General features: G+C 42.2%; 1 protein-coding gene and 1 long non-coding RNA gene across 5 annotated transcripts in view; one reads left to right on the top strand and one right to left on the bottom strand.

Annotated features, from left to right (window-relative positions):
* Nucleotides 1-22,593, bottom strand: part of LOC307214001 — a 257,787-nt gene that overhangs the window by 104,842 nt on the left and 130,352 nt on the right. The gene's annotated exons all lie outside the window — the stretch shown is intronic.
* SH3KBP1 (SH3 domain containing kinase binding protein 1) overlaps nucleotides 1-22,593 on the top strand; it is a 140,373-nt gene that overhangs the window by 4,436 nt on the left and 113,344 nt on the right. For 2 of the 4 annotated variants that reach the window (XM_079972250.1, XM_079972252.1), the window contains exons 1-2: nucleotides 12,103-12,124; nucleotides 19,133-19,290. In XM_079972250.1, coding sequence (XP_079828376.1) covers nucleotides 12,118-12,124; nucleotides 19,133-19,290 — 165 coding nt within the window. In that variant the 5' untranslated portion in view covers nucleotides 12,103-12,117. Of the gene's footprint in view, nucleotides 1-12,102; nucleotides 12,125-19,132; nucleotides 19,291-22,593 lie in introns of those variants that run through there. The other 2 variants (XM_079972251.1, XM_079972254.1) reach the window with 2 other exon arrangements.

The following is a 22,593-nucleotide window of genomic DNA, read 5'->3' on the forward strand; positions in this document are numbered from 1 at the left end:
GGCTACTGTGTCTGCACCAGTTATATTTGGTGGCAGTTGGGTCTGAAGGTGCTTCAAGTTGCATATGCAGCCTCTGATGTGTCCTGTCACTGTTAGTTTTACATTTTCATTTTTCTGAAGTTTGAACATTACCTGAAATGCAATGATTTGAAGCAGATCCAAAATAGGTTTCTGCGACTGAAAAAACTCCTCCTGTTCACAGATGGAACCAAGATCCAGTGGATCTGCAGGAAGAGGAGGAAAAGGCAGTTTTCACAAATTCCTCCTGCAGAACTTCATGTTGCCTCTCAAGCTGCTGTGGAGGGTGTCTAAACCTTCTGAAGAATATTTGGGGACACATGGTGCAAAGTAGTTGGTAAAAGTCAGCTCCCTCCTTCTGCTGATGGGAGGCCAAGGGATGCTGCTGCCAGGGGATACCTAACTAGGATCCAAACCATTATCCCAAATATTTGTGTGAGCTAACAGGGTCCTTCATCCTGTCTTATAGGCCCTCATCCACTCCTATTAATATGGATGATCTTCATACTGTTTGGAGGGATGCAATGTACTGCAGTGTGCCTCCCTACCACAGTAACCTTTGCTCCCTACCGCAGTAACATAACACCACCTGCTTCCCAAACATGTGCTCTCCCACTGAGCTACGGGCCTTAACTGGATTGATTTTTAGCTTGCTAAATTGTTAGTCATCAATGACAGACCTAAACACTTGTCATTTAAGACTCTCCCCCCTGTCTCAAAAAGGGATGGAGAAATGGTGGCCCTTGATGTTGCTGGGCTCCAACTCCCATCAGACTTAGCCAGCATGGCCAGTGGTCAAGGATGATGGGAATTGTAGTCCAGGAACATCTTAGAGGGCAACAAGTTCCCATCCCTGTTTTAAAGGAAAAGCTTTTCAAATTGTAGTGATTTGAATTTAGCCTATTAATTCACAGTCATTGTGAGTTACAGAATATATAATCTATTATAGTAAAGAGAAGGTTTAAATTGTTCCTTAAAATTTGAATTCCTTTGTTAATGGTAAATACAACCATAACCATTTATCCAGTTGCAAAGAATGTGGACTAGTAAATATTTTGATGGAGAACCTAGGAGGGAGGCATGTCTTGAAGCGAACTGAAAATAATACAGAACATGAAGCAAATTGACAGACTGCATAATAGAAAATACAAAGTTGAGACACATAAAACAAAATAAATACAAATTATTCAAATGTTTGTGTTGTTTCTTAACACATAGTTATATTGGGTATTGGACACCATTGATCTATGTTCAAGTTTGAGAAACCTGTAACATACTGAGAAACCCCATTTTTTGTCATGCACATAGCATGTCGGTTTGTGTGTATATATTACATAATTATTTTCCCTTCTAAAACTAAATTTACATTACAGAACCAATTTCCCACTGTTGCATAAACCCTCATCTCTGGTTTGTGTCTAGTGTGCAGTCTGGTGTGCTGTTATTGCTTTGCTACTGGATAGGAGCATTTAATACTTGGATAACTCGACAGTGCTGATTTTTGTCCATTAGGGACTCACTCAGTGGAGAAAATAATTTACCCTCAAGGTTCTGAGATATATTAAACTACCATCTTGTGGTTAAAAACCTTACAAAGATTTTTTTAAAAGAGTTTGCTTTAATACTAACATGGTTTTCTTAAAATTGCAGGGTAGGAAGGAACCAAATGATAGTTGTGTTTGAAGCAACTAATGCAAGTCAGACAAGCCCCTACATATTCACAATCCAGATCGCAGTGTACCCCAGTGGGGGAGTTGATATAAACTACATAATGTCACTGCTTTGAAAATAGATCCAGATAATACAACCATGAGAATCAAGCTGTATTATCTAGGGATGACCCAAACAGTAAAAGCAACAACCCAGGGTCTCTCGATATCCCTCCTGACAATTCAGCAAACGTCTTCCATAGAGCCTGAAAATACCAACTGAATGCAAATCTCTGCAGTCTCTTGCTTTTAGTTGTGACGTATCACTGGTTTCCATGCTAGGTTCTCTTGAGCACCCACATTATTTTGAGTATCTTAAGGACCCCCCCCCCCCCTTTCCTGCTGCAAGTGTGTCCCTCTGTGGATCAGAATGTCAGAAATAGTGTTGGGAGTATATTGCACTAGAGTGCCATAAAATACCAGTGATAATTTCCATTTGCCTTTGTGGCCTAATACCCAAAACTATTACATGTGTTTAAGATTAAAATGGTTCATTTTTTTTCCATTTTCTGGGCCATTTTGTCGACTTTAATACCAGTATTCTGTATGTTCTTTATGATTGCTTGTAAGCTAGCTTGGCGTAGAAGTTGCTTTGTAAGCAGAGTTATGTGTTTCCAAAGAATGAAGCTTTTTTTGGTGAAAGCCATGAAATGTTGGGACTGAAAAGCTGTTTGAGGGTGCTGTATAATAGTGTTGTGTGACTGAGTCAATTTCCAAGCAAAAGAAACACATGAAGCCAGCAAACATTATTTGGGAACCCCAGTTTGGTCTCTTCCTGAAACTGAGCCACAAAACCCCCGCACATTGGTTGTATTAATGAAGTCTGTAATTCCTGACCATCCACAGGCCTGATGTTTGCAGAGCTGCTCCTTTTCTAGTCTTTGATCCATTCACACAACCTAATTTGCATGTTGAAATATAGGTGAAGTTAAACTTTTCATGATTCACTTTATCGGAAGAAGGTTGAGTGGCAGAGCAGCCAAACTACTTTCCTCCCATTCATTCATCCATTTCTGTTTTTAGTGTGTGTCTACCTTCTTCACAGAGTTGAAAAGTTCTGAAAGTCCACCTTGCCTGGCCACCACCTGCACTGTGCCAGCTTTTCTACTTGTCTGTTTCCCAGGGATAAATCCATTAATTCTTCCTGCCATGGTATGTTATAAGAAGGGAGCAGGCATGCTATGGAAAGGTATTGTGACTGCTCCTGGGAAAACTCGCACACTTGAAATCTAATCAAAGTACACCTGTTTCCAGAATGCCCCACCTAGCTCTGAAACTAAACACACAAGGGGCATTGTGATGTCACATGCTAATCTCAAAATGTCCTTTCTGAACAGGCTGCATTTAGTTTCAGCTAGTTGAGATGCAAAAATTCAGAGCTTTCCAAAATCACTGCTGCTTACAGGTCAGTTTGCTCAAAATGGCTTATACAAATGAGGCAAGCCATGTACTTCAAGGTGGAGGTAGAAAGCTGTTTGTCTTTTCTGTGGTTTATTGCGTGTTAATGTTGATTCTATAACTGTGTAAAAGAGAGATTTTTCAACTTGGCTCTTGGTTCTGTCATTTGCGTTTCTGAAATCTCCTGGGCATAATGTTTTCCCTCTCCACACTTCCTTGTCAAGTCCTATGGTTTTCCTTACTTTGAGTGATTGCTTATATTTGCTAGCAATCACTTAGGCACAGGCAGTAAAATCCTAGAAACAAAGAGGCTCCAAAGATCTCTGCGCACCAGCTTGTGAACCCTCTTATACATCTTGCACATATAAACACCATATAACCACTTTTAGATAGCTAGCACACAAGGCCAGAAGAACTGGTAGTACAATGCAACAAGTAGGTAGCTCATTTGGGAGGAGACAAGTATGACAAACATGTCCCTGGGACAAGAGTTCAAGGCCCACTAGTGAGGCAATTTTCATCTGAGGAGGAAGATCTTCTTCTCAGGAAATGAAAGGGAAGAACTAGATTAAGCCATCAGGGAAACCTTTTACAGAAGCAAATGCTGGTAGCGATCTGTGTAATGGACTTGGGTTGGAAAGGGACAAGACAGTGTTGAGCCCTGCCCAAGGACATGGTACAGTCAAAGCTAAATGCACATTTTTGGGAGATCACTGGTTGTGATCTCCCAATAGAAAAGGCTCAGTCTTGAGAATGTTTGCAGTGTCTGAGCCAATCGCCTGGTTCTCACGTGATTGAATATGCCTTTTGTATCACACAGCCTCTGCCAGCCCATCACTCACATTCACATCACAATCAGACTTCTTACCTTTGAAGGATCTCAAGTGGCCAGAGAGTGGTGCTGCATTTGTATTACTGCAGGTGCCACACAACACCCATTTTGCTATCATTTAGTGTGGCAGCACCAGCACTTTGGAACTCCCTGCCTATTGAGATCAAGTAAGCACCTTCACTGCACGGGCAACAACTGTTTGATGGATAAATGCGCATGGCACCAAACCTAGAAGTGACCTGAAACAACATTCATGACCTCCCTTTCCACTCTTGGAGTTTCCTGTGTGGGAGATGCTGCCACCTGCTACTGAGGAAGGAATAACTCATTGGTCAATACAACTTAGCCAATACTCAGTGTGTCTGTATTATCTAGTGAAAAGAGAGAGATTGCTGCAGCCATATTTGGAAGCACAGGTTCTCTGTTCCCTTGCATGCCTGTGTGTGATGCTTTGCCCTTGCATCCATAGTTGGCAGAGTAAAGTTCAAGATCTGGATTCATGAGGCACAGTCTGTGAAGCCAAAGACAAGTGTTTGCAATCCCCCCCCCCACTTCATGAGTTCTGAGGCACAAGGAATTTGTGCAAGCAGTGAGAGTGAGAAAGAGAACCCCATGCTATGTGCGTTAATGTCTGAGCAAAGGACACATGTAGCACTGTGTGTAGGATGGAAGGAAGTGAGGGGTTGTGTGACATGTGTTTTGGCTCTCTAACAGAATTCAGTGGAAGTATTTCTAAATAACACCACACAGGAACAAAGGAAGTTGCCTCAGAACACAGCAGAGTATTTGTCCATCTTTGTATATATAAAAGTTCCCATGCTGAACCCAGTGAAGTAAACTAGGTAGCAGATGATGATTGAGGCTACTGCCTGAAGACTCAGGAATGTGGCTGCAACCAGTTTAGTAGACTGCACTGGGTTTGATTTCCATTCTATAAATCTTGCCCAGACTATTCTGATTCATTGCAGTAGGTTTCCTGGGTCTTAGACAGACTTCTGCCATTCATCACCTGCTACCTGATCCTTTTAATGGCAGTTGCCAGCCAGAGATCAGACATGGGAACATAGAATTGTAGAATTGGAAATAACACTGTGGATCATCTAGTAGTCCAACCTGCTTCAATGCAGGAATATGCATATGGGGATTGAACCTTGGTATTATCAGCACCACGCTCTGACCAGCTGAGCAAGACACATGCTCCCCCACTGAGCTGTGATCCTTCCCCTGTCATGATCCCACTGTTGTTAATTTTTGGCCTCTCTGCTAGAGTTGCTTTGGACTATGCCAGGGAAATAGGCTAAGATTAGTCCGGTTTATTTTGTGTTCTGTTTTGACCTTCTGCCTGCTCTTCCTTCTACCTTTTATTTCTAATAGAATTCCTTAATATGATCGCTAAGTGTGTGCCAACCTCAGGATTCTAGAATCACCATGTAGCTAAACACTTGGAATTCATGGTAGTGTTGCAAGAGATCAGCATATTCTTCTGAGATCCAGGAGAGACTAGGGGAGTACGGACTGGAAAATGCAGGGTGCATTGATCTCAGAGTCCCTGGGTTTTAGGAAGTTAGCGGAGCCAGGGAAATGAGCATGCTGCTTTTATCTTGTAGTAGGATAAGACACTGTCATGGTCTGGTTTGATGCTGGGGAATGATGGGAGGAACCAGCTGGGAAACCACCAAGAGAAGAAGGCTCAGAGCCCAGATAGTGATGGTGGGACAACAATGAGAAGAGGGAAGAGGAGGTGTCATGAGTTGAAGGGGTAACAGGGCTCAGTGAGTTGGAAGAGAAGTTCAGAATCAGAGGCAGAAGCTAAGGCGGGCTAGTGAGAGGAGGGAAGTCAAGAGGCAGAGATGAGTTAGGCTGGTGAAGTCACAGGTGTCTCCCCCTCCTGCTATGACAAGCTTCCCTCCCCCTGACTCCGAGAAGCAGGAGAGGCATGAAACGGGTGGAGCAAAGACAGGCATAGTCTTGGATTGCTTGGAAAAAGCTTAAAGAGGAGGAGACATAGATAGCTGTTGGGAGGCAGGAACTTTTAGTCTGATTTCATTGACTAAGACCATGGCCTGCTATGGTCATTAGACATGAAACTCAGCCAAGTCTGTGAAGATAATGTTTTTTGCTAATAAAGAGTTAAATTCAACTCTGAACTGTGTGCTATCTACTCAACACTGAGTAGACTCATTGAAATCAGTGATTTTAAGTAATTTCCCCATTGACTGTACTCTTGAGTATGACTAATGTTTGGTGTTGCCTTATGTGAATTCCTGTAGTTGATCTTCTATGTTCTTCTTTCTCCCTGTGGTTCAAGGAATTCACAGCATCAGCTAAAATATTTGAAGCATGTTGTAGTTTTGGTCATCTGTATTACACAGTGTCAGCTTTTGTGGAATCTGCTTCATTCTTGAATGTCTGCTAAAAAATCAGGGATCTGTGCCCATTGTAATCAATGTGTGTCTGGCAGGGTGTCCTGTGGATTCTAAAGTGGTCAGTAGTCTTTCTCTAGCAACCAACAGACTAATTCTATGGCTATTTGCTCATATTTATTAACAGACCAATTCTCATAAATATGCCCTATTTTGTTCAACAGGGCCACTTCTTAGTGTTTTTAGGACAGAGCCCCACCCCTCCCACTCCGTTTTTAGTGCCCTTTGATTGGAAGAAAAAGTGGTGGCTGTCAGGTATGGTGTGTTTTGCATCCATTTGATCTGAGGACAAAATTTGGGAGCCCCAATCTTAGTAAGATTAAAGATGGAAAAATGTAAAGCATGCCCATTTATTTTGGTGTTATTGCACTCAACTTGCAGGGTTGTAAGATTTCATTAGTAGATTAATCAACTAAAGATTTGATAGCAAATTAATTTGATAGCCAATTAATCAGCAGGGATGAACATTAAGAGCAAGACTGCCTTCCTTCTTTCCAGCCTCCTTGCTGAACTTGGTGGGAAAAACTGAAAGATACTTAGATTTTCAAACTGAAACTGCTATGGCTTTCTTACAATAAAGCCCACTGACAACAAGCTACTGTGGTAAAAAGAATGCAGTTGCGTGTTCTAAATCAGCATCTTCAGCAATCTTGAAAGAATGGAATTCGAACTTCTTACCATTATATAGAGAAGTGTGTGGGTTTGACTCCGTCATTTGCCTGATTCACTGTTCACATTAAGCCAAACTATGGCTCAGTGTGGGAAAGGAGATCAACAGTTGCTTCTTTCCTTCCTGGCTATTTTGCTGTTGCACAGTGCTGAGTTCAACCGTGGTTTGAATTATAGTGTCATCTAAGCCTGAGCTTTTGGTTTAGCTCTCCCAGACAAACCATGAGCTGAGCTGTAAACCATAGCACAAATCTTAGAACTATGCATGAGCCCAAGTTTGGACAATGAAGTAAGCCAAGCTATGACTTGGGTCATCATGGCACAGCAATAAAATGACTGGGAAGAAGCTAAGCTGCCATTTTTTCTGCTTTGGGAAGCTCTATGTTTATGTGTTCATGTTAAGTCACAGTTAGGCTAAACCTGATGTGAGGATTAGGCCTTTGTTGTTAAAATTATTAATCATACTTTCATAGAAGGACAACTGAAATTGGATGCATCCTGATTTTTAGGGAAGTCTGAAAATGGAACATGGTTACTTACCTTGTGTGAAACTTACAGCAGAAATCTGTCTCATAATAGTAATCAGATAGTAAACAAAATCTCTGATATGATACAGGGGTGTGTATGTTTCATGTTTCCCAGTTCTTGTATTGATGTAGGCAGGAGTTTTTCAAGAGTGAAAGTCCTGTAAATGGTGCAGCCCTCATGTTTAACTTAATGGAGGGAATTTTTGCAATTGGTAAACAGAAAAAAATCACACAACCTTGTTATTACCAACACACACTTTCGACAGGAAAATGAATTTAAAACTTCATGGAGGCATCCTCGGTCAAACCACTGGCACCTCTTAGACTATGTTATTGTCCTTGCTAAAGATTCCTGTGATGTGCTCCTTACCTACCGTGATGTGCTCCTCCTATTGCGAGTGCTGATGACTGCTGGGCAGATCACCGACAAGTACTCTCCACGATGGCTATCAAGATTATACCCCAACGCAGGCTTCAAGGAAGGAAACCAAGGCGCAAAATGAACACTCAAGCCCTTCAAGATCCCATTAAGCAGGATTGCTTCCAAATGACTTAAGGACCATCTACTTTCAGAATTCCCTGATAACATTGAGGAACACTGGACCAAGCTAAAAACATCCATCATTGCAGCCTGTGAACAAACTATTGCATACCAAACCAAGAAACACCAGGACTGGTTTGATGAGAATGACAGTGAGATTGAATGCATCATTGACAAGAAAAGTAAGGCCTTTTAGATCTGGCAAAGAGACAGAAATTGTGCCACTAAGAAAAAAACCTATGCCAACGCTAAGGCTGAGGTTCAAAGAAGAACCAGAGAACTAAAAAACACCTGGTGGATAAAAAAAAAGCTCAAGAGATTCAGCACTTAGCTGACACTCATGATGCACAGAGTTTCTTTAAAGCCACAAAGACCATCTATGGGCCAATAAATCATGGCATATGCCCCCTACGCTCAGCAGACGGTATCACACTTCTAAAAGATAAAGAAGCTATTGCACTGCGCTGGAAAGAACATTACCAACATCTCCATAACCGCAACTCCCCCGTAGCTGCTGAGGTCCTCTCACAAATTCCGCAAAAACAAGTTAGAGATGAGCTTGCAGTATCTCCAAATCTGGGAGAGTTGTGTACAGCTATTAACCAAATGAAAAACAACAAAGCCAGTGGACCTGATGGGATACATGCTGAAATCTTCAAAGTGGGCGGAATTTAACTTACACAAGAAATCCCAGCAGACTTTAGAGATGCCAAAATTATCAATCTCTTTTTAAAAGGTGACAGAACTGATTGTGGAAACTATTGAGGCATCTCTCTATTAGCTGCGGCTGGGAAAATTCTTGCAAGGGTCACAGCAAACCTTCTCGTAACAATATCTGAGGTGACCCTTCCTGAATCCCAAAATGGTTTTCGGCCTTCTAGGGGGACAGTGGACATGATTTTCACTGCTCAACAGCTTCAAGAAAAACGCAGAGAGTAAAACCAACCCCTGTATATGGCGTTTATTGACCTGGCTAAGGCTTTCTACATTGTATATCGTAATGCCCTGTGGACTGTCCTTCTGAAAATTGGCTGCCCAGATAAATTTATAAACATCATTCAGCTCCTCCATGATAATATGACAGCAACAATTGCAAATAACAATGGCTTTCAAAGTGAACTATTCACAGTGGGATCAGGCGTTAAACAGGGTTGTGTTATTGCCCCAGCTCTATTCATTATTTTCATTGCCATGATCCTACACTTTGTCAAAGGGAAACTCCCCACTGGAGTAGAAATCATATATCGAACAGATGGAAAGCTCTTCAGTCTGAGCAGGCTGAAAGCAAAGAATAAGGTTACCGTAACTTCCGTCATAGAGCTTCAGTATGCTGATGACAACGTAGTGTGTGCATGCTCGGAGGATGACCTCCAAACCATCCTAAATATCTTTGCAAAAGCTTATAAAAAGCTTGTCCTGTCACTCAACATCCAAAAAACCAAAGTGCTGCACCAACAAGTACAAAATAACCCCTCTGCAGCGCCACAAATCCAACTTAATGGTGTATTGTTGGAAAATGTTGATCACTTCTCCTGCCTAGGCAGTTATTATTCCACAAGGGCCAACATTGATGCCGAAATCCAGCATTGCCTGAGCTCTGCGAGTGCGGCTTTCTCCTGATTGAAGTGCAGAGTATTTGAGGACCGGGACATTCGCAGGGAAACTACAATGCTTATTTACAAAGCTATTGTTCTACCAACCTTACTATATGCTTGTGAAACATGGACTACTTACAAATGCCATCTCCAACTCCTCGAAAGATTCCATCAGCGGTGTCTCCTAAAAATTTTACACATCACTTGGGAAGACAGGCAAACTAATATCAGTGTACTGGAAGAAGCAAAGATCACCAGTGTGGAAGCAATGATTCTTCAACATCAACTTCGTTGGACTGGACATGTTGTACGGATGCCTGATGATCGTCTTCCAAAGCAACTACTCTATTCCAAACTTAAAAACGGAAAGTGTAATGCTGGTGGTCAACAAAAGAGGTTTAAAGACTGTCTCAAGGCATATAAACACTGACAATTGGGAAACACTGGCCTGCGAGCGCTCCAGCTGGAGAACAGCCTTTACCAAAGGTGTCATGGGCTTTGAAGACACTCGAACTCAGGACACAAGGGAGAAACGTGCTAGGAGGAAGGCACACTTGGCAAATCCACACCGTGATCAACTCCCGTCCGGAAACCAATGTCCCCACTGTGGAAGGCTGTGTGGATCCAGAATTGACCTCCACAGTCACTTACGGACTCATTGTTAAAACCGTGTTTATGGAAGACAATCTTACTTGGCTACAAGTGATCGCCAAAGAAGAAGAAGATTTAAAGCAGAAACTGAAAGTATTACTTCCCTACTTGGACAAAGATCTATTCTACAGCTTTATTCTACAGCTGTACTCATTTTTCTTCCCCTATGGCTTGCTTAGTAGTGTAGGATTTCAGATTGTGGATTATTGAGTGCAAAATGCCCCCCCTTGCTTTTTATGGTTTGTATATGCCTGCACTTTTATTTGGAGTTCCTTTAAAATAGGAGGCTAAAGTAGGAATATATTAGCAAATTATTATAACTGAATCAGTGGCACTTGACACAGATCTGAATAACTCTCTTTTTTTGTATTTATGGAGCACCTAAAATATACTAGCTATTCTGAAATCAAATTTGTTAAAAGCATTTCATCTTTTTTCAAAGCAGCAGATTTCTTCTGTTGTGTGTACACATCCCTTCCTCTTCCTTTTCCCTCCGGTATGTAAAGTTATTTTGGTAAATTATTCCTATTTCTCTTATGTACTTGTTCTCATACAATTTTAATTGTCATTTTATGTAATAGCTTAGAGGACAATCCACAAAGCATTTCTCATGCCTAAATCAGCATTACTTTCAGTATGCCTTGTAATGGTGGATTATTTTCTTAGAGTGTAATCCTGTACATGTCTACTCTGAAGTAAATCCCATTGAGTTCAGTGGGATTTACACCCAGTTAAGTGTTCATAGGATTTCAGCCTCAGTAACTGTATTTGCATAACAATTTAGGTATAAAATAAAAATGCTTTAGAAAAATGGCCTGTTAAAATAGCCAGCCATAGTTTGAGGCTTTTGACAATTTTAAGCTGTTCTAATTAGCAATGAGGGTGGTGAAAAGCTTCTTTGGAATGGTAGGTTAATTTTAAAGACGTGCAACACTGCATCTTGCTAAATTATCTATGATAGAGCTTTAAAAGCCTGTATAGCCTTTTAAAAAGAGGTAATGGATGGGATACAGATTTTTCTAATCATGGAGAAGGCTAACATAAGGAGTGAAATATGTAATGTTTCAAAACAATTCCTGTTGTTAATTACTGTCTTTTCAGGCAAATTCCAGGAAATTTGTTGTGAAAGAGCGAGGGGAAAAGGGGCACAGGTCTTTCCCTAACTCCATATTTATTCCAGTTTTAATTATTTACAAAATGCTCATTAGCAAAGAATCATACTTGAATGTAATTAGCAGTTTGATATTAAAGTAGGTTTTGGCAGGGGGTGGCTAATCTGTGGCCCATCCACATGTTGCTGCACTGAAACTCCCATTGTGCCTTATTATAGGCCATGCAAGCTGGGGCTGATGAGAGCTGGGGTCTAAAAGCATCTGGAGAGTCACAGGTTATATTCCGCCTGCTGCATCATATGGCATTGTGAAATATTTGATTATCTCCCCTCACACTGGCTGCCTTGTTTGCAATTTAAATAGCACACAAATTGATTAATACATAGATTATGTTTAGTGTGGAAGCTTGCAACTCTTTGGAATTTTATATCGCAGGATTGCTGCTTTAGAATGCAGTTGAGCCAAAAGTGTTTACGCTGTATTTGAAGGAGCAATTTTACCCAGAAGGCCGTGCTAAAATGTGTTCCTTGCCTACTGCTTCCTACAGCTTTTGCCTCTCCTTTCCTAGCTTGTCATCTTCCACATCTCTAAGACTGGATATGAGTCTAGCTGGAGGATGGGCTACTGGAGTGAATTGGGCAAATGAAAGGTTTGGCACTGTTTACTGCTTTCTGCTTCTCTGCTTGAAATAGCTGCCCTGTCCCGCTGCTTTACTGCTTCTGGGCGCAATCCATATTCTTAAAATAGAGTTGTTCTGGTGCTCTTTTGATGGCTGTGCTTAGTACATATTGACACAGAACATAGAAGAACTCTATTGAGTCAGGCCAAATGCCCATCTAGTTTGGTCTGCTGTTCTCAGAGTGGCCAACTGGGTGTCTTGGTGAAGCCTAAAAGCCGTACCAGACCTGCAGCAGTGCTCTTCTCACCTGTAATGGCTGCTTACCCAGACGGGGGTGGGGGTGGCTGTTGCAGCCTGTTGCAGAGAACCCCTACCCCTCAGGGAGCAGTTTGGCCACTGGGGATTGGCGGGCTTTTGTGCCAGCTGCCTGGTTTGAATTCTGACTGGGCTGAGTGGACAGGGTTTTGTCCAGTTTGTTCTCCTTCACAGTCTAGGCCTTGCTCCTTGGGGAGAGGTCGCTGCAAGTGGGTCCACAGTTCTTAGCAACCTATATTCAGAGCCATAGTGCCTCAATGAGAGTGGATGTGGAACATAGCCTATGTTGCTTATAGCCGCTGATAACCTCATCCTTCGTGAATTTGTCTACGGTGGTACCTCAGGTTACATACGCTCCAGGTTACATACACTTCAGGTTACAGACTCGGCTAACCCAGAAATATTACCTCGGGTTAACAGAAATTGTGTAGCAGCAGTGCGGCGGCAGCGGGAGGCCCCATTAGCTAAAGTGGTGCTTCAGGTTAAGAACAGTTTCAGGTTAAGAACAGACCTCCAGAACGAATTAAGTTCTTAACCCGAGGTATCACTGTAATTCTATTTTAAAGCTATACAAATTTGGGAACATCAACATATCTTGAAGTGAATTCCACAGTTTAACCATCCCCTGTGCAGATAAGCTCTTTCTTTAGTCTGTTTTGAATCTTGAGTCAGTTTCATTGGATTTCCCTGAGTATTATGAGTGAACGAAAAACTTCTCTCTATCTTCACCATGCATTTTTTTTAATACACCCATCATGTCCCCCCACCCCCTAAGTCTTTTCTAAGCTAAAAAGCCCTAAGTAGGGTTACCTTTCTTCATGAGACAAGTTGCTTGATCATTTTGCTGCTGACTTTCAGTACATGGCTGCCTGACTGTTGGCTAGCCCCATGGATTATGTAGCTGTATCAAGTGTTGAGAAAGCTATGTTGGTTGCTTGTTTGCTCCTGGGTCCAATTCAAGATGATGGTGTTAACTTCTAAGGTTTTTAAATTATTTGGTTCTGTGGTGACTCATAGGATGCCTTGAAAATCCATCCCCATGTGATAATCAGATGCAGCCTGCTGGCATCTGAGCTTGGAGGAGGCCCCTTTGTGTTGTGTATTTTCTTCTCTTCAGGATGCCCTCAGAGCCAGATTTTCAACACTTGTTGCTTTGGAAAGCAGGCGAAACCATTTCACTAAGGCTTTGGGGACCTTATCCGTGGGCAGTGATTAGTTAACGCTGAATGCTGCCAGTTAATTTTATTACTGTATCTAACATGGTTGAATGATTTGTTTGATTGGATTTTTGATGTTCATGTGTTTTATTATTATGACAAAGTTATTAGTCACCTTGGCTGCTCTTTATGAGTTGAAAAGGTAGCATGATAATGGAAACATAAACTGTAATATGTAAAGCCATACAGGAAAGAGATAGATTTTGATGTATAGTAGCTGTTTCTTCATTATGATTGTGCTCATTATTTCATAAGGCACATACTTTCCATGTGGTTCATTCTCCAGCATCTCAAGGCACTCTTTTCTGAAACCCCAGAAAGCTGCTGTTAGTAAGTGTAGACCAGGGGTAGGCAACCTAAGGCCCGGAGGCTGGATGCGGCCCAATCGCCTTCTCAATCCGGCCTGCGGAAGGTCCGGGAATCAGTGTGTTTTTACACGAGTAGAGTGTTTGCTTTTATTTAAAATGCATCTCTGGGTTATTTGTGGGGCATAGGAATTCGTTCATTTCCCCCCAAAAAATATAATCTGGCCCACCACATGGTCTTGAGGTGCGGTGGACTGGCCCATGGGTGAAAAATGTTGCTGACCCCTGGTGTAGACTGTAGTGAGCTAACTGTAAAGGTAAAGGTAAAGGGACCCCTGACCATTAGGTCCAGTCGTGGCCGACTCGGGTTGCGGCGCTCATCTCGCTTTACTGGCCGAGGGATCCGGCGTACAGTTTCTGGGTCATGTGGCCAGCATGACTAAGCCGCTTCTGGTGAACCAGAGCAGCGCACGGAAACGCCATTTACCTTCCTGCCAGAGCGGTACCTATTTAGCTACTTGCACTTGACGTGCTTTCGAACTGCTAGGTTAGCAGGAGCAGGGACCGAGTAACGGGAGCTCACCCCGTTGCGGGAATTCGAACTGCTGACCTTCTGATCGGCAAGTCCTAGGCTCTGTGGTATAGACCACAGCGCCACCCACGTCCCTGAGCTAACTGTACCAATGGTCTAACTCGGCATAAGGCAGCTTCCTATATCATTCTATTAACACCTGTAGTTGGGTACTATAGATTCACCCATAAAGCTTTCCTTAGTAAACAACAACAACAGTGCTGATAGATGTGGACATCTGATGCTGAGTGGTCATTTGGGAAGTCTAGGATGTTTTGCAGTCAAGGAAGCCTGTGTGTGTGAAGAGCCCTGCTCTGCTGCTTACCACATTTTGACTATCTCATCACCTCATATAGTTAAGTTTAAAAGAAAAGAACAATCCGCCATCCCTAAAAGAAATTTCTTCTATGTTCTCTCCCTCACCCTTATGAAAAAAGCAGGAAAACAATGCCTGAAACAGAATAATGGAAAATGGGCCAGGATTTGGCACAGCACTCGCTTAAACTAAGTATGGTTAATGTTAATCAGTTTCTGATGGCATAGCAAACTTTGGTTAACTATAAAAGGGGAAACAAAAGTCTCCAAACCACTCCTTCTGTGCAGCCATTAAGTTGCACACAATCGGTGCCTTTGACAAAGGTATCTTACTGTCTCTAAATATCAGTCTAAAATCTTTGTTCCAGGCTTCTTGACAGTGGATTCATTATGGTTACAGCAGCATTGGAAATAATTGATTTTAATGCCACCTTACGGGTGTTTTCTTTGCTGTTCCAATTTCACTGTTAAAGGATGTCCTTAACAACTGATTGTGTTGGCATGGGAACAAACTTTCACCTTATGATCAAAAATCACATGTACTGCTTTGGTACAGATTACTTTGGAGGGAATACCTAAGGAGATGTTCACTATGTCATATTCACAATAGTTCCAGGGAACTCAGTGGACTTAAGACTAAATCAAAGCGTTGCTTTCAAAGGAGCTTCAAGTATGCCTTTGTCGAACACAATCCTATGACCTACAGGAGTCACTGAACGATTTGCGTTTGACTTTAATTGGAGCTCTGAGACTTTTAACATTTGTCACAGCTCTTTTATTAATGTGGAAATACTGCAAATATGTACAGACTAAGGGTTTTACTGTTGGAATTCTGTATGTCTGTGCAGATTCGAGGTAGCAGTGAGAGAGGCTATTAAGTGGCATACTTAGTAAGATGAAATGACCTATAGTGTCCAGGAGTGTTTATCCTCCTGGATGCTTGATATATAACTCTCTGTTTCTAAACAACTGCCAATAACATGTTAATTGTTTACTCTGGGTCTATCAGGAGCAAACTCGTTTAAGATACATTGTTGTTGTTGTTGTTGATAATCTTATTTATGAATTGCTTCCTGTGAAGCATCCTGAAGCGATGTACAATATCATTACATTTATAAAACAAAGCCCTTGGGTATATATATATATATTTTTAAAAATTACAAATACAAAATCAATTTAAAACAGCAAATTATTATTATTATTATTATTATTATTATTATTATTAATAATAATAATGAAATACTTCACCCATTTGGCTGGGCTGCTCCAGTCAGCTGAATTCAAATTCAAGACAGATACCAACTGGGACAAGGATTTTAGAAAGCTTGTTGAAAGAGGAACATATTTAGCAGATGCTGAACAGACAACTGATAGGTAATGGGAGGACGTTCTGAAGGTTAGGTGGCATCACACTCAATGCCCAATTCTGACATAGTGTGGAATGGCCCTCCTGATATTCGCAGGATGCCCTCTCCTTCAGAACGGAGTGATTGGTTGGGTATGTAGGAGATTATCTTTTAGGTATTCTGGTCATAGTTGTCAACCGTCTCTTATTTGGTGGGAAACTCCCTTATCCCAGCGCCATGTCCTGCTGCTGTCCCTTATTGATGATGCCTCTTAAATTTCCAGGGTTTGAAAGGAAGCAGCTCCTCTCCCTCCCTCCCTGCCGGCCAGGGAGGAGGGAGGCTCCAACTGTGTTGCTTGGCTGCCTGGCCCACCGCCTTCCGGCCTCCTCTCACCAGCCTCGGCCCCCGGGAGCCCCTCCCCGCCAGGACTGGCGGGAGCCTCGGGCCCTTCCGCCGCCATCCTCCTCGTGGCCGCCAAACTGATCATCTCTGTCTGGGGCCTCCCCTCTGCCCGTTTCCGCTGCCACTGCTCCCACTAGGCTGTACTGCGGCTGCGCCGTCGAAGGACCCGGATGAGATGGGCAGCCTGGTGTGGCCTATGAATTGCTGAGGAGCCTTGAGAGGAAAGCGAGGGCAACCATAGAGAAAGCAGTTCAGAGAGGAGGAGGTGGAGGAGGAGGTGGAGGCGCGGGCAGGTGTTCCAAGGGCTAACCGTAAAGGGGGAAAGCGGAGGAAGGACCGCAAGTGCTTCTCCCATAGATTTGTAGTGGTAGACTAGCATAGATAGTCTGATCTGCGGGTTTACTTCGGGCGCTATTCCCCCCCCCCCACACCTCTCTTCCTCCCGCCCCCTGATGGAACTGAGAGCTGCAGATGGAGCATGAGAGAAAAGATACAGAACTGCAGCAGCATCTTCATAGCTTGGACTTCGTTTTGCGTGAAAAGTGGTTGCTGCTTGTAGATATTTAATTGCAGTGTTTCATTAGCTGGTGTCTTGAGCAACAACCTCTGGAAACGAAGGGCTAAAAACCGGTGCTGCTCTCCAAAATTATCTGGTCCCTTTTAACTTTGTATTTTAGCTGGTTGACTAAAATCCCTTATTTTGGCTGCTGATCCCTTATTTTCGAGGCTGCTGGTCCCTTATTTTCAAATCTGTAAGTTGACAGCTATGATTCTGGTCCCAAGCTGTATAGGGCTTTGTACACCAGTACCAGCACGTTGACAGTAGTCTCATTGCTATTTAGCATCCTATGAAATGCTTTCAAGAATCAGTGGTCCCCTTCTCATGTTTGGGGGGTATAGATTGCTGCAATATATAGGTGTAGCCATCTAATGTTTTATCCTCTTATTAACTGCATTGGTCAACATTACCCTGACTGTCTCAGCTGCTTGTTTCCCTGACAACCCCAGCACTCACTTACGGCACAGGCAGAAATGATATGCATTGAAAGCTGATGCTTGCTGGTATTTCTTTACTTGCTCCTTTCAACCTCTTAAGTTGTAAATATACTGAAGGAATGTGTCCTGGGGATGTTTCTACTCTGAAAGAGTCTGGGATTTCTAAATGCAGCTGTTTGGGATTCTGACAGCCTGGCTGCTTCAACAGGATAGTACTTCTGGGATGGTTATTTACCAGGATGTTTGTATCAATGGTGACAACAACTAAGAATTGCACCTGTGGGGAAAACGCCACTCCAAACAGCATACAAACAATACTCCAAATCTCATTCTGGAACATGGAAGCATTTTTATTACTTCTTAAATATTCAATTGACTACCCATGGTCTGATGCTGAAAAACATAGAATACGCCACTACTGTGATTGCCAAAGGTTTGGTCTTTCCATTTTGTGTTAGGAAAAAAAATATTAACAGAGGTATATAAAGAAAGAAACGAGTGACAGGAAAACCAGTTCCATGCAAGGCAAAATGTGATTGCAGTATGGTCTAAGCCAGGCATGGCCAAACTTGGCCCTCTAGCTGTTTTGGGACTACAACTCCCATCATCCCTAGCTAACAGGACCAGTGGTCAGGGATGATGGGAATTATAGTCCCAAAATAGCTGGAGGGCCAAGTTTGGCCATGCCTGGTTTGAGCTAAAATAAGGGAAACTGTTGAGATCCGTGATTGAGGGACTATACCAATCTTGTTTTATTGTGGCTATAGTATTTATCAGCAACTGTGAGGGCATAAAATGTTTTTAAATTTATTTTTTTAAATTAGTGAGCATATGATCTAGTATATTTTTTACCTGCCTGCTTTAGTGGTACCTCGGATTACATATGCTTCAGGTTACATATGCTTCAGGTTACAGATTCCGCTAACCCAGAAATAGTACCTCGGGTTAAGAACTTTGCTTCAGTATGAGAACAGAAATCATGCTTCAGTGGCGTGGCAGCAGCGGGAGGCCCCATTAGCTAAAGTGGTGCTTCAGGTTAAGAACAGTTTCAGGTTAAGGACGGACCTCTGGAACGAATTAAGTATGTAACTAGAGGTACCACTGTAATGTTATCCGCTGTAGATCAGTGGTTAACATATATGAATATTTCTGAGATACTCTGGTAACTGACTCTTGATTTGGGTCCTGTTTTGTTTAGATCTCTAATGTTCTAAGTATACTTTAGCACTTTTCTATAACTTGATAAGCTTTACTTAGATTAAATTGTATGCATGTATAAATTGTATGCATTCTATTAATGATAGCTGATTACACCCAGGATTTTTTTAAATGAGATCTCTATCTCTCTCTGATATATATAGTTGATCATTACATTTAGTTTTGGTTCCTAAATTTATTTTTCAAGCTGTTCGCTCATTAAATGCTGCTGGTGAAATTGCTGCACATTTTAAAATTGTGGTTCATTAAATCTGCAGAGCTACAAAAATATATTTGCTGAGTTTTCTTAAATTGTGTTTTTGGGCGTTTTTGTTTAAATTCTGTAACATATGGCTCTGTTTTTCCCTTTCCAGTGGAGGCGATAGTGGAGTTTGACTACAAGGCTCAGCATGATGATGAGCTGACAATCACTGTCGGTGACATAATCACCAATATCAGGAAAGAGGATGGAGGTTGGTGGGAAGGACAGCTTAAAGGCAGAAGAGGTTTGTTCCCTGACAACTTTGTAAGAGTGAGTACAAAGTGAAAACTGTTACTGTTCTTGTGTTGCTGGCTTGTATTCTCTTCTTTCAATGCAGGTTTGCTATCTTGGTGATGTGTATGCGTGTATCTCCAAAATACTTTTGACGTTTATACAAGACCAGTTGTCATAAAAGACAATTCAAAGGGTCATAGTAGTTGTTAAAGGCAGATGGGAACGACATTCCTACCGTCCATTTCCACTGGCTCGTCCCTATTCTCACTCCAGAATTGCACACCTCCAGCTATTTTTGAAGAAACAATAAGCCCCTTGAGTGAGTTTGTGTTGGATTTTGAGCAGAAAAAAATGTCTGTAGGAAAGGGGCTAAGCACCCAGTAGCAGCCTCCCCAGGCTGTTTCTATTTCTGCCCCTTAGGGGTAAGGAGGTTATATGCACATAACAACTAATTTGGCCCTTACCCATGGTGAAATATGTTCAGTCCAACCAAAATGAAAGTAAGGGCAGCTGGGGAAACTGTTGAATAATTAAAAGGGGAAAGGCCTGCTTGGGATGGGGTTATGCTGTTCCTAAAATATCTTGTTTACAGCTTGGAGGTACCCAGCTTTATTCCTGAATTTTCAGGTGACAGCTGTGATCCAGTTTCAGTGGTGTGCCAGGTGCAGCCGTGCCTGAGAGCTAGAAACCTGACCACTCTCTTTCATGACAACCTTTATGTTGGAGTGTTGCAGTGCACTTTTTCTGAGTTTGTCTGGGAAAATGGTTTGGAAGCTGCAGTTGGTAAAAGATACCACTGTGTGACTTAGCTTGGAATTTAAGTCTGAATGGTCATGGTATACTGGTATTGAAAAATTACATTGGTAACCACTGTGTTTTCTGGACCCAGTTCAGTCCTAGGCTCCGGATACCTCTGTAAGGTGTAAAATCATTCAGAGAGACCCGGTTCTTAAAGGTAAAGGGACCACTGACCATTAGGTCCAGTCATGGCCAACTCTGGGGTTGTGACGCTCATCTCACTTTATTGGCCGAGGGAGCCGGTGTACAGCTTCCGGGTCATGTGGCCAGCATGACTAAGCCGCTTCTGGCGAACTAGAGCAGCGCACGGAAATGCCGTTTATCTTCCCACCGGAGTAGTACCTATTTATCTACTTGCACTTTGACGTGCTTTTGAACTGCTAGGTTGGCAGGAGCAGGGACTGAGCAACGGGAGCTCACCCCATTGTGGGGATTTGAACTGCCGACCTTCTGATCAGCAAGTCCTAGGCTCTGTGGTTTAACCCACAGCGCCACCCGGTTCTTAGTTCCAACTTAGTCCAAGGCCAGATTTGTTTCTTCAAGAAGCAGGGCCCTAGAAGCTGCATCAGGGCTTTCAAATGCCTTTTGACCAGCTGCCTGTTTAGCTCCCTCTTGTTTTGCTTATTTGTGAAACATCACCTTACCCCGCTTTTCAGCTTGTTTTCAGGGAATTAATTTACATAGATTGTGCTTTAATTTTAATCCTGTTTTAATTACCATGTTGTGCACTGCTCTCTAAGTATTCATTGAAAAGCAATACAGAGATTCTGTAAACCGAATAAATACAGAACGATGCTGCATCATGACTGTTTTCACTGGTTTTAACATTGTGTTTCTTATATTGCAAGATGACTTGCAAACAAATAGTGTTAGATCAGTGTTGAAAGGAGAAATGGCATATAAATGGGCTTGGAAGGTTTGCAGTAAATCTGAGAAGACCAAGCAAATTGGCCCAGTTCATTAATAAGTGCAAGTACTTTTGTTGCCTTAGAAATGGCACAGGCATCTAGCCTGTCTGAAGCCATTTGTACTTGCTGTGTTCTTTCTACTCATTTTCTCCACTGATAACTACAATAAGAAACAGGATAGGAGGCAGAGAGGCTGGCTATTTTAACTTGAATCTGAATGTGGGTTACTATTTGTTAGCAATGCAGTTTGAAATTCTAGGAAAGGAGTAACTTAGTATTTGGAGACATGTGCATAACCTGATGACTGACAGCTGAAAGTGTAGACAAAGTCCATTGAATTGCATTTTATTGAGGTCATGTGAAAGTACTTTGGTGGCTCATGCAGAAATGCAAGCCACTGCTTGATAGGTGCACTCATCAAGTAACAAACACATATGTGTACCTGATCGAAGAATAGTTGCATCGGAAATGGAGAGCGTTGTGTAGATAAACAATTTTGGGAACACTTAAGTGGAACTGCTGTTTATAAATTCAGTAAAAAAAAAAATTCTTAAAAAGTAACATGCAGCAGTTAGTTTGTGAGTTCTTTGCAATTACGTTTGCAATATGTGGACTTGAACAGCTTTGGAGTAACTCCAAAATGCTTTATATGGAGGATTGAAAGTATATCTGAAATTCTGGAATGTGTTCTGTGAGAATCCCACTAGAAAAGCATCCCACTAATGTTCCAGGTACTTTTGACTATAACTTCCATGAGCACGGTGCTGGCTGGACCTGATGAGTATTCTAGTACAAAACATAACAAAAGGCATTGGGTTGGTGAGGGCTGCCTTAAAGACTGGGGAGGGGCATGGCTTTCTGGAGGGCTGCAGCAAATGGTAAATACTTCAAGAACTTTATAGAAGCAAGAGATCAGCATAGTCTCCGTGATGATTTTGCAAGGCACTTTGAGGACAACATTGCCTGCCTCCATGCAGACTTGAGTGCTTCAACACTGTATCAGTGGAAGTATATAATGCACTATGCTGTCCTTTGTGGGACCCATTTCCTTTGTTGATGCCTGGGGATATGAAGATGCTTGCTGCTGTGCAGCCTACTATATGTTTTCTCGGCCCATGACCATCCTGACTGCTTCAAGCATTGCTGTCAACCTTCCCTTTTTTGGCGGGAAATTCCCTTATTCCAGCGCCGTTTCCCGCTGCTATCCCGGATTGTTAGATATCCCGTAGACTGTCCTGGGGATGGGTGAGGCTCCTGATCCCTTATTTTCGAGGCTCCTGATCCCTTATTTTCAAATCTGAAAGTTGACAGCTATGGCTTCATGGTGTGGTGATCACTTCGTTGTGTGATGTGTGTTCCCTGCTGCCTTGATTGTCCTGGATCTCTGTGGCTTGTGAAATTGTTGCATTTTTGTTTTCTGTTGTGTGGGGAAACTTTATTTAAACTGGCTTAGAGATTTTTTTAATTTTAAGGTGGCAGTAATCTTTTAGCAAATAAATATATAAGAATTCCACATACCGGTAGCTAGAAACCTTTGCATTTACCAAAGAAGATTGAGTTTTGTTGGCAGATTTAAAAAGGAAGAGTAATGGAAACAGCACGGATACATGTATGCACATAATACTAGATTCTA

The sequence above is a fragment of the Podarcis cretensis genome (assembly GCF_951804945.1).
Source record: "Podarcis cretensis genome assembly, chromosome: 4".
In the NCBI taxonomy this organism is placed as follows: Eukaryota; Metazoa; Chordata; class Lepidosauria; order Squamata; family Lacertidae; genus Podarcis; species Podarcis cretensis.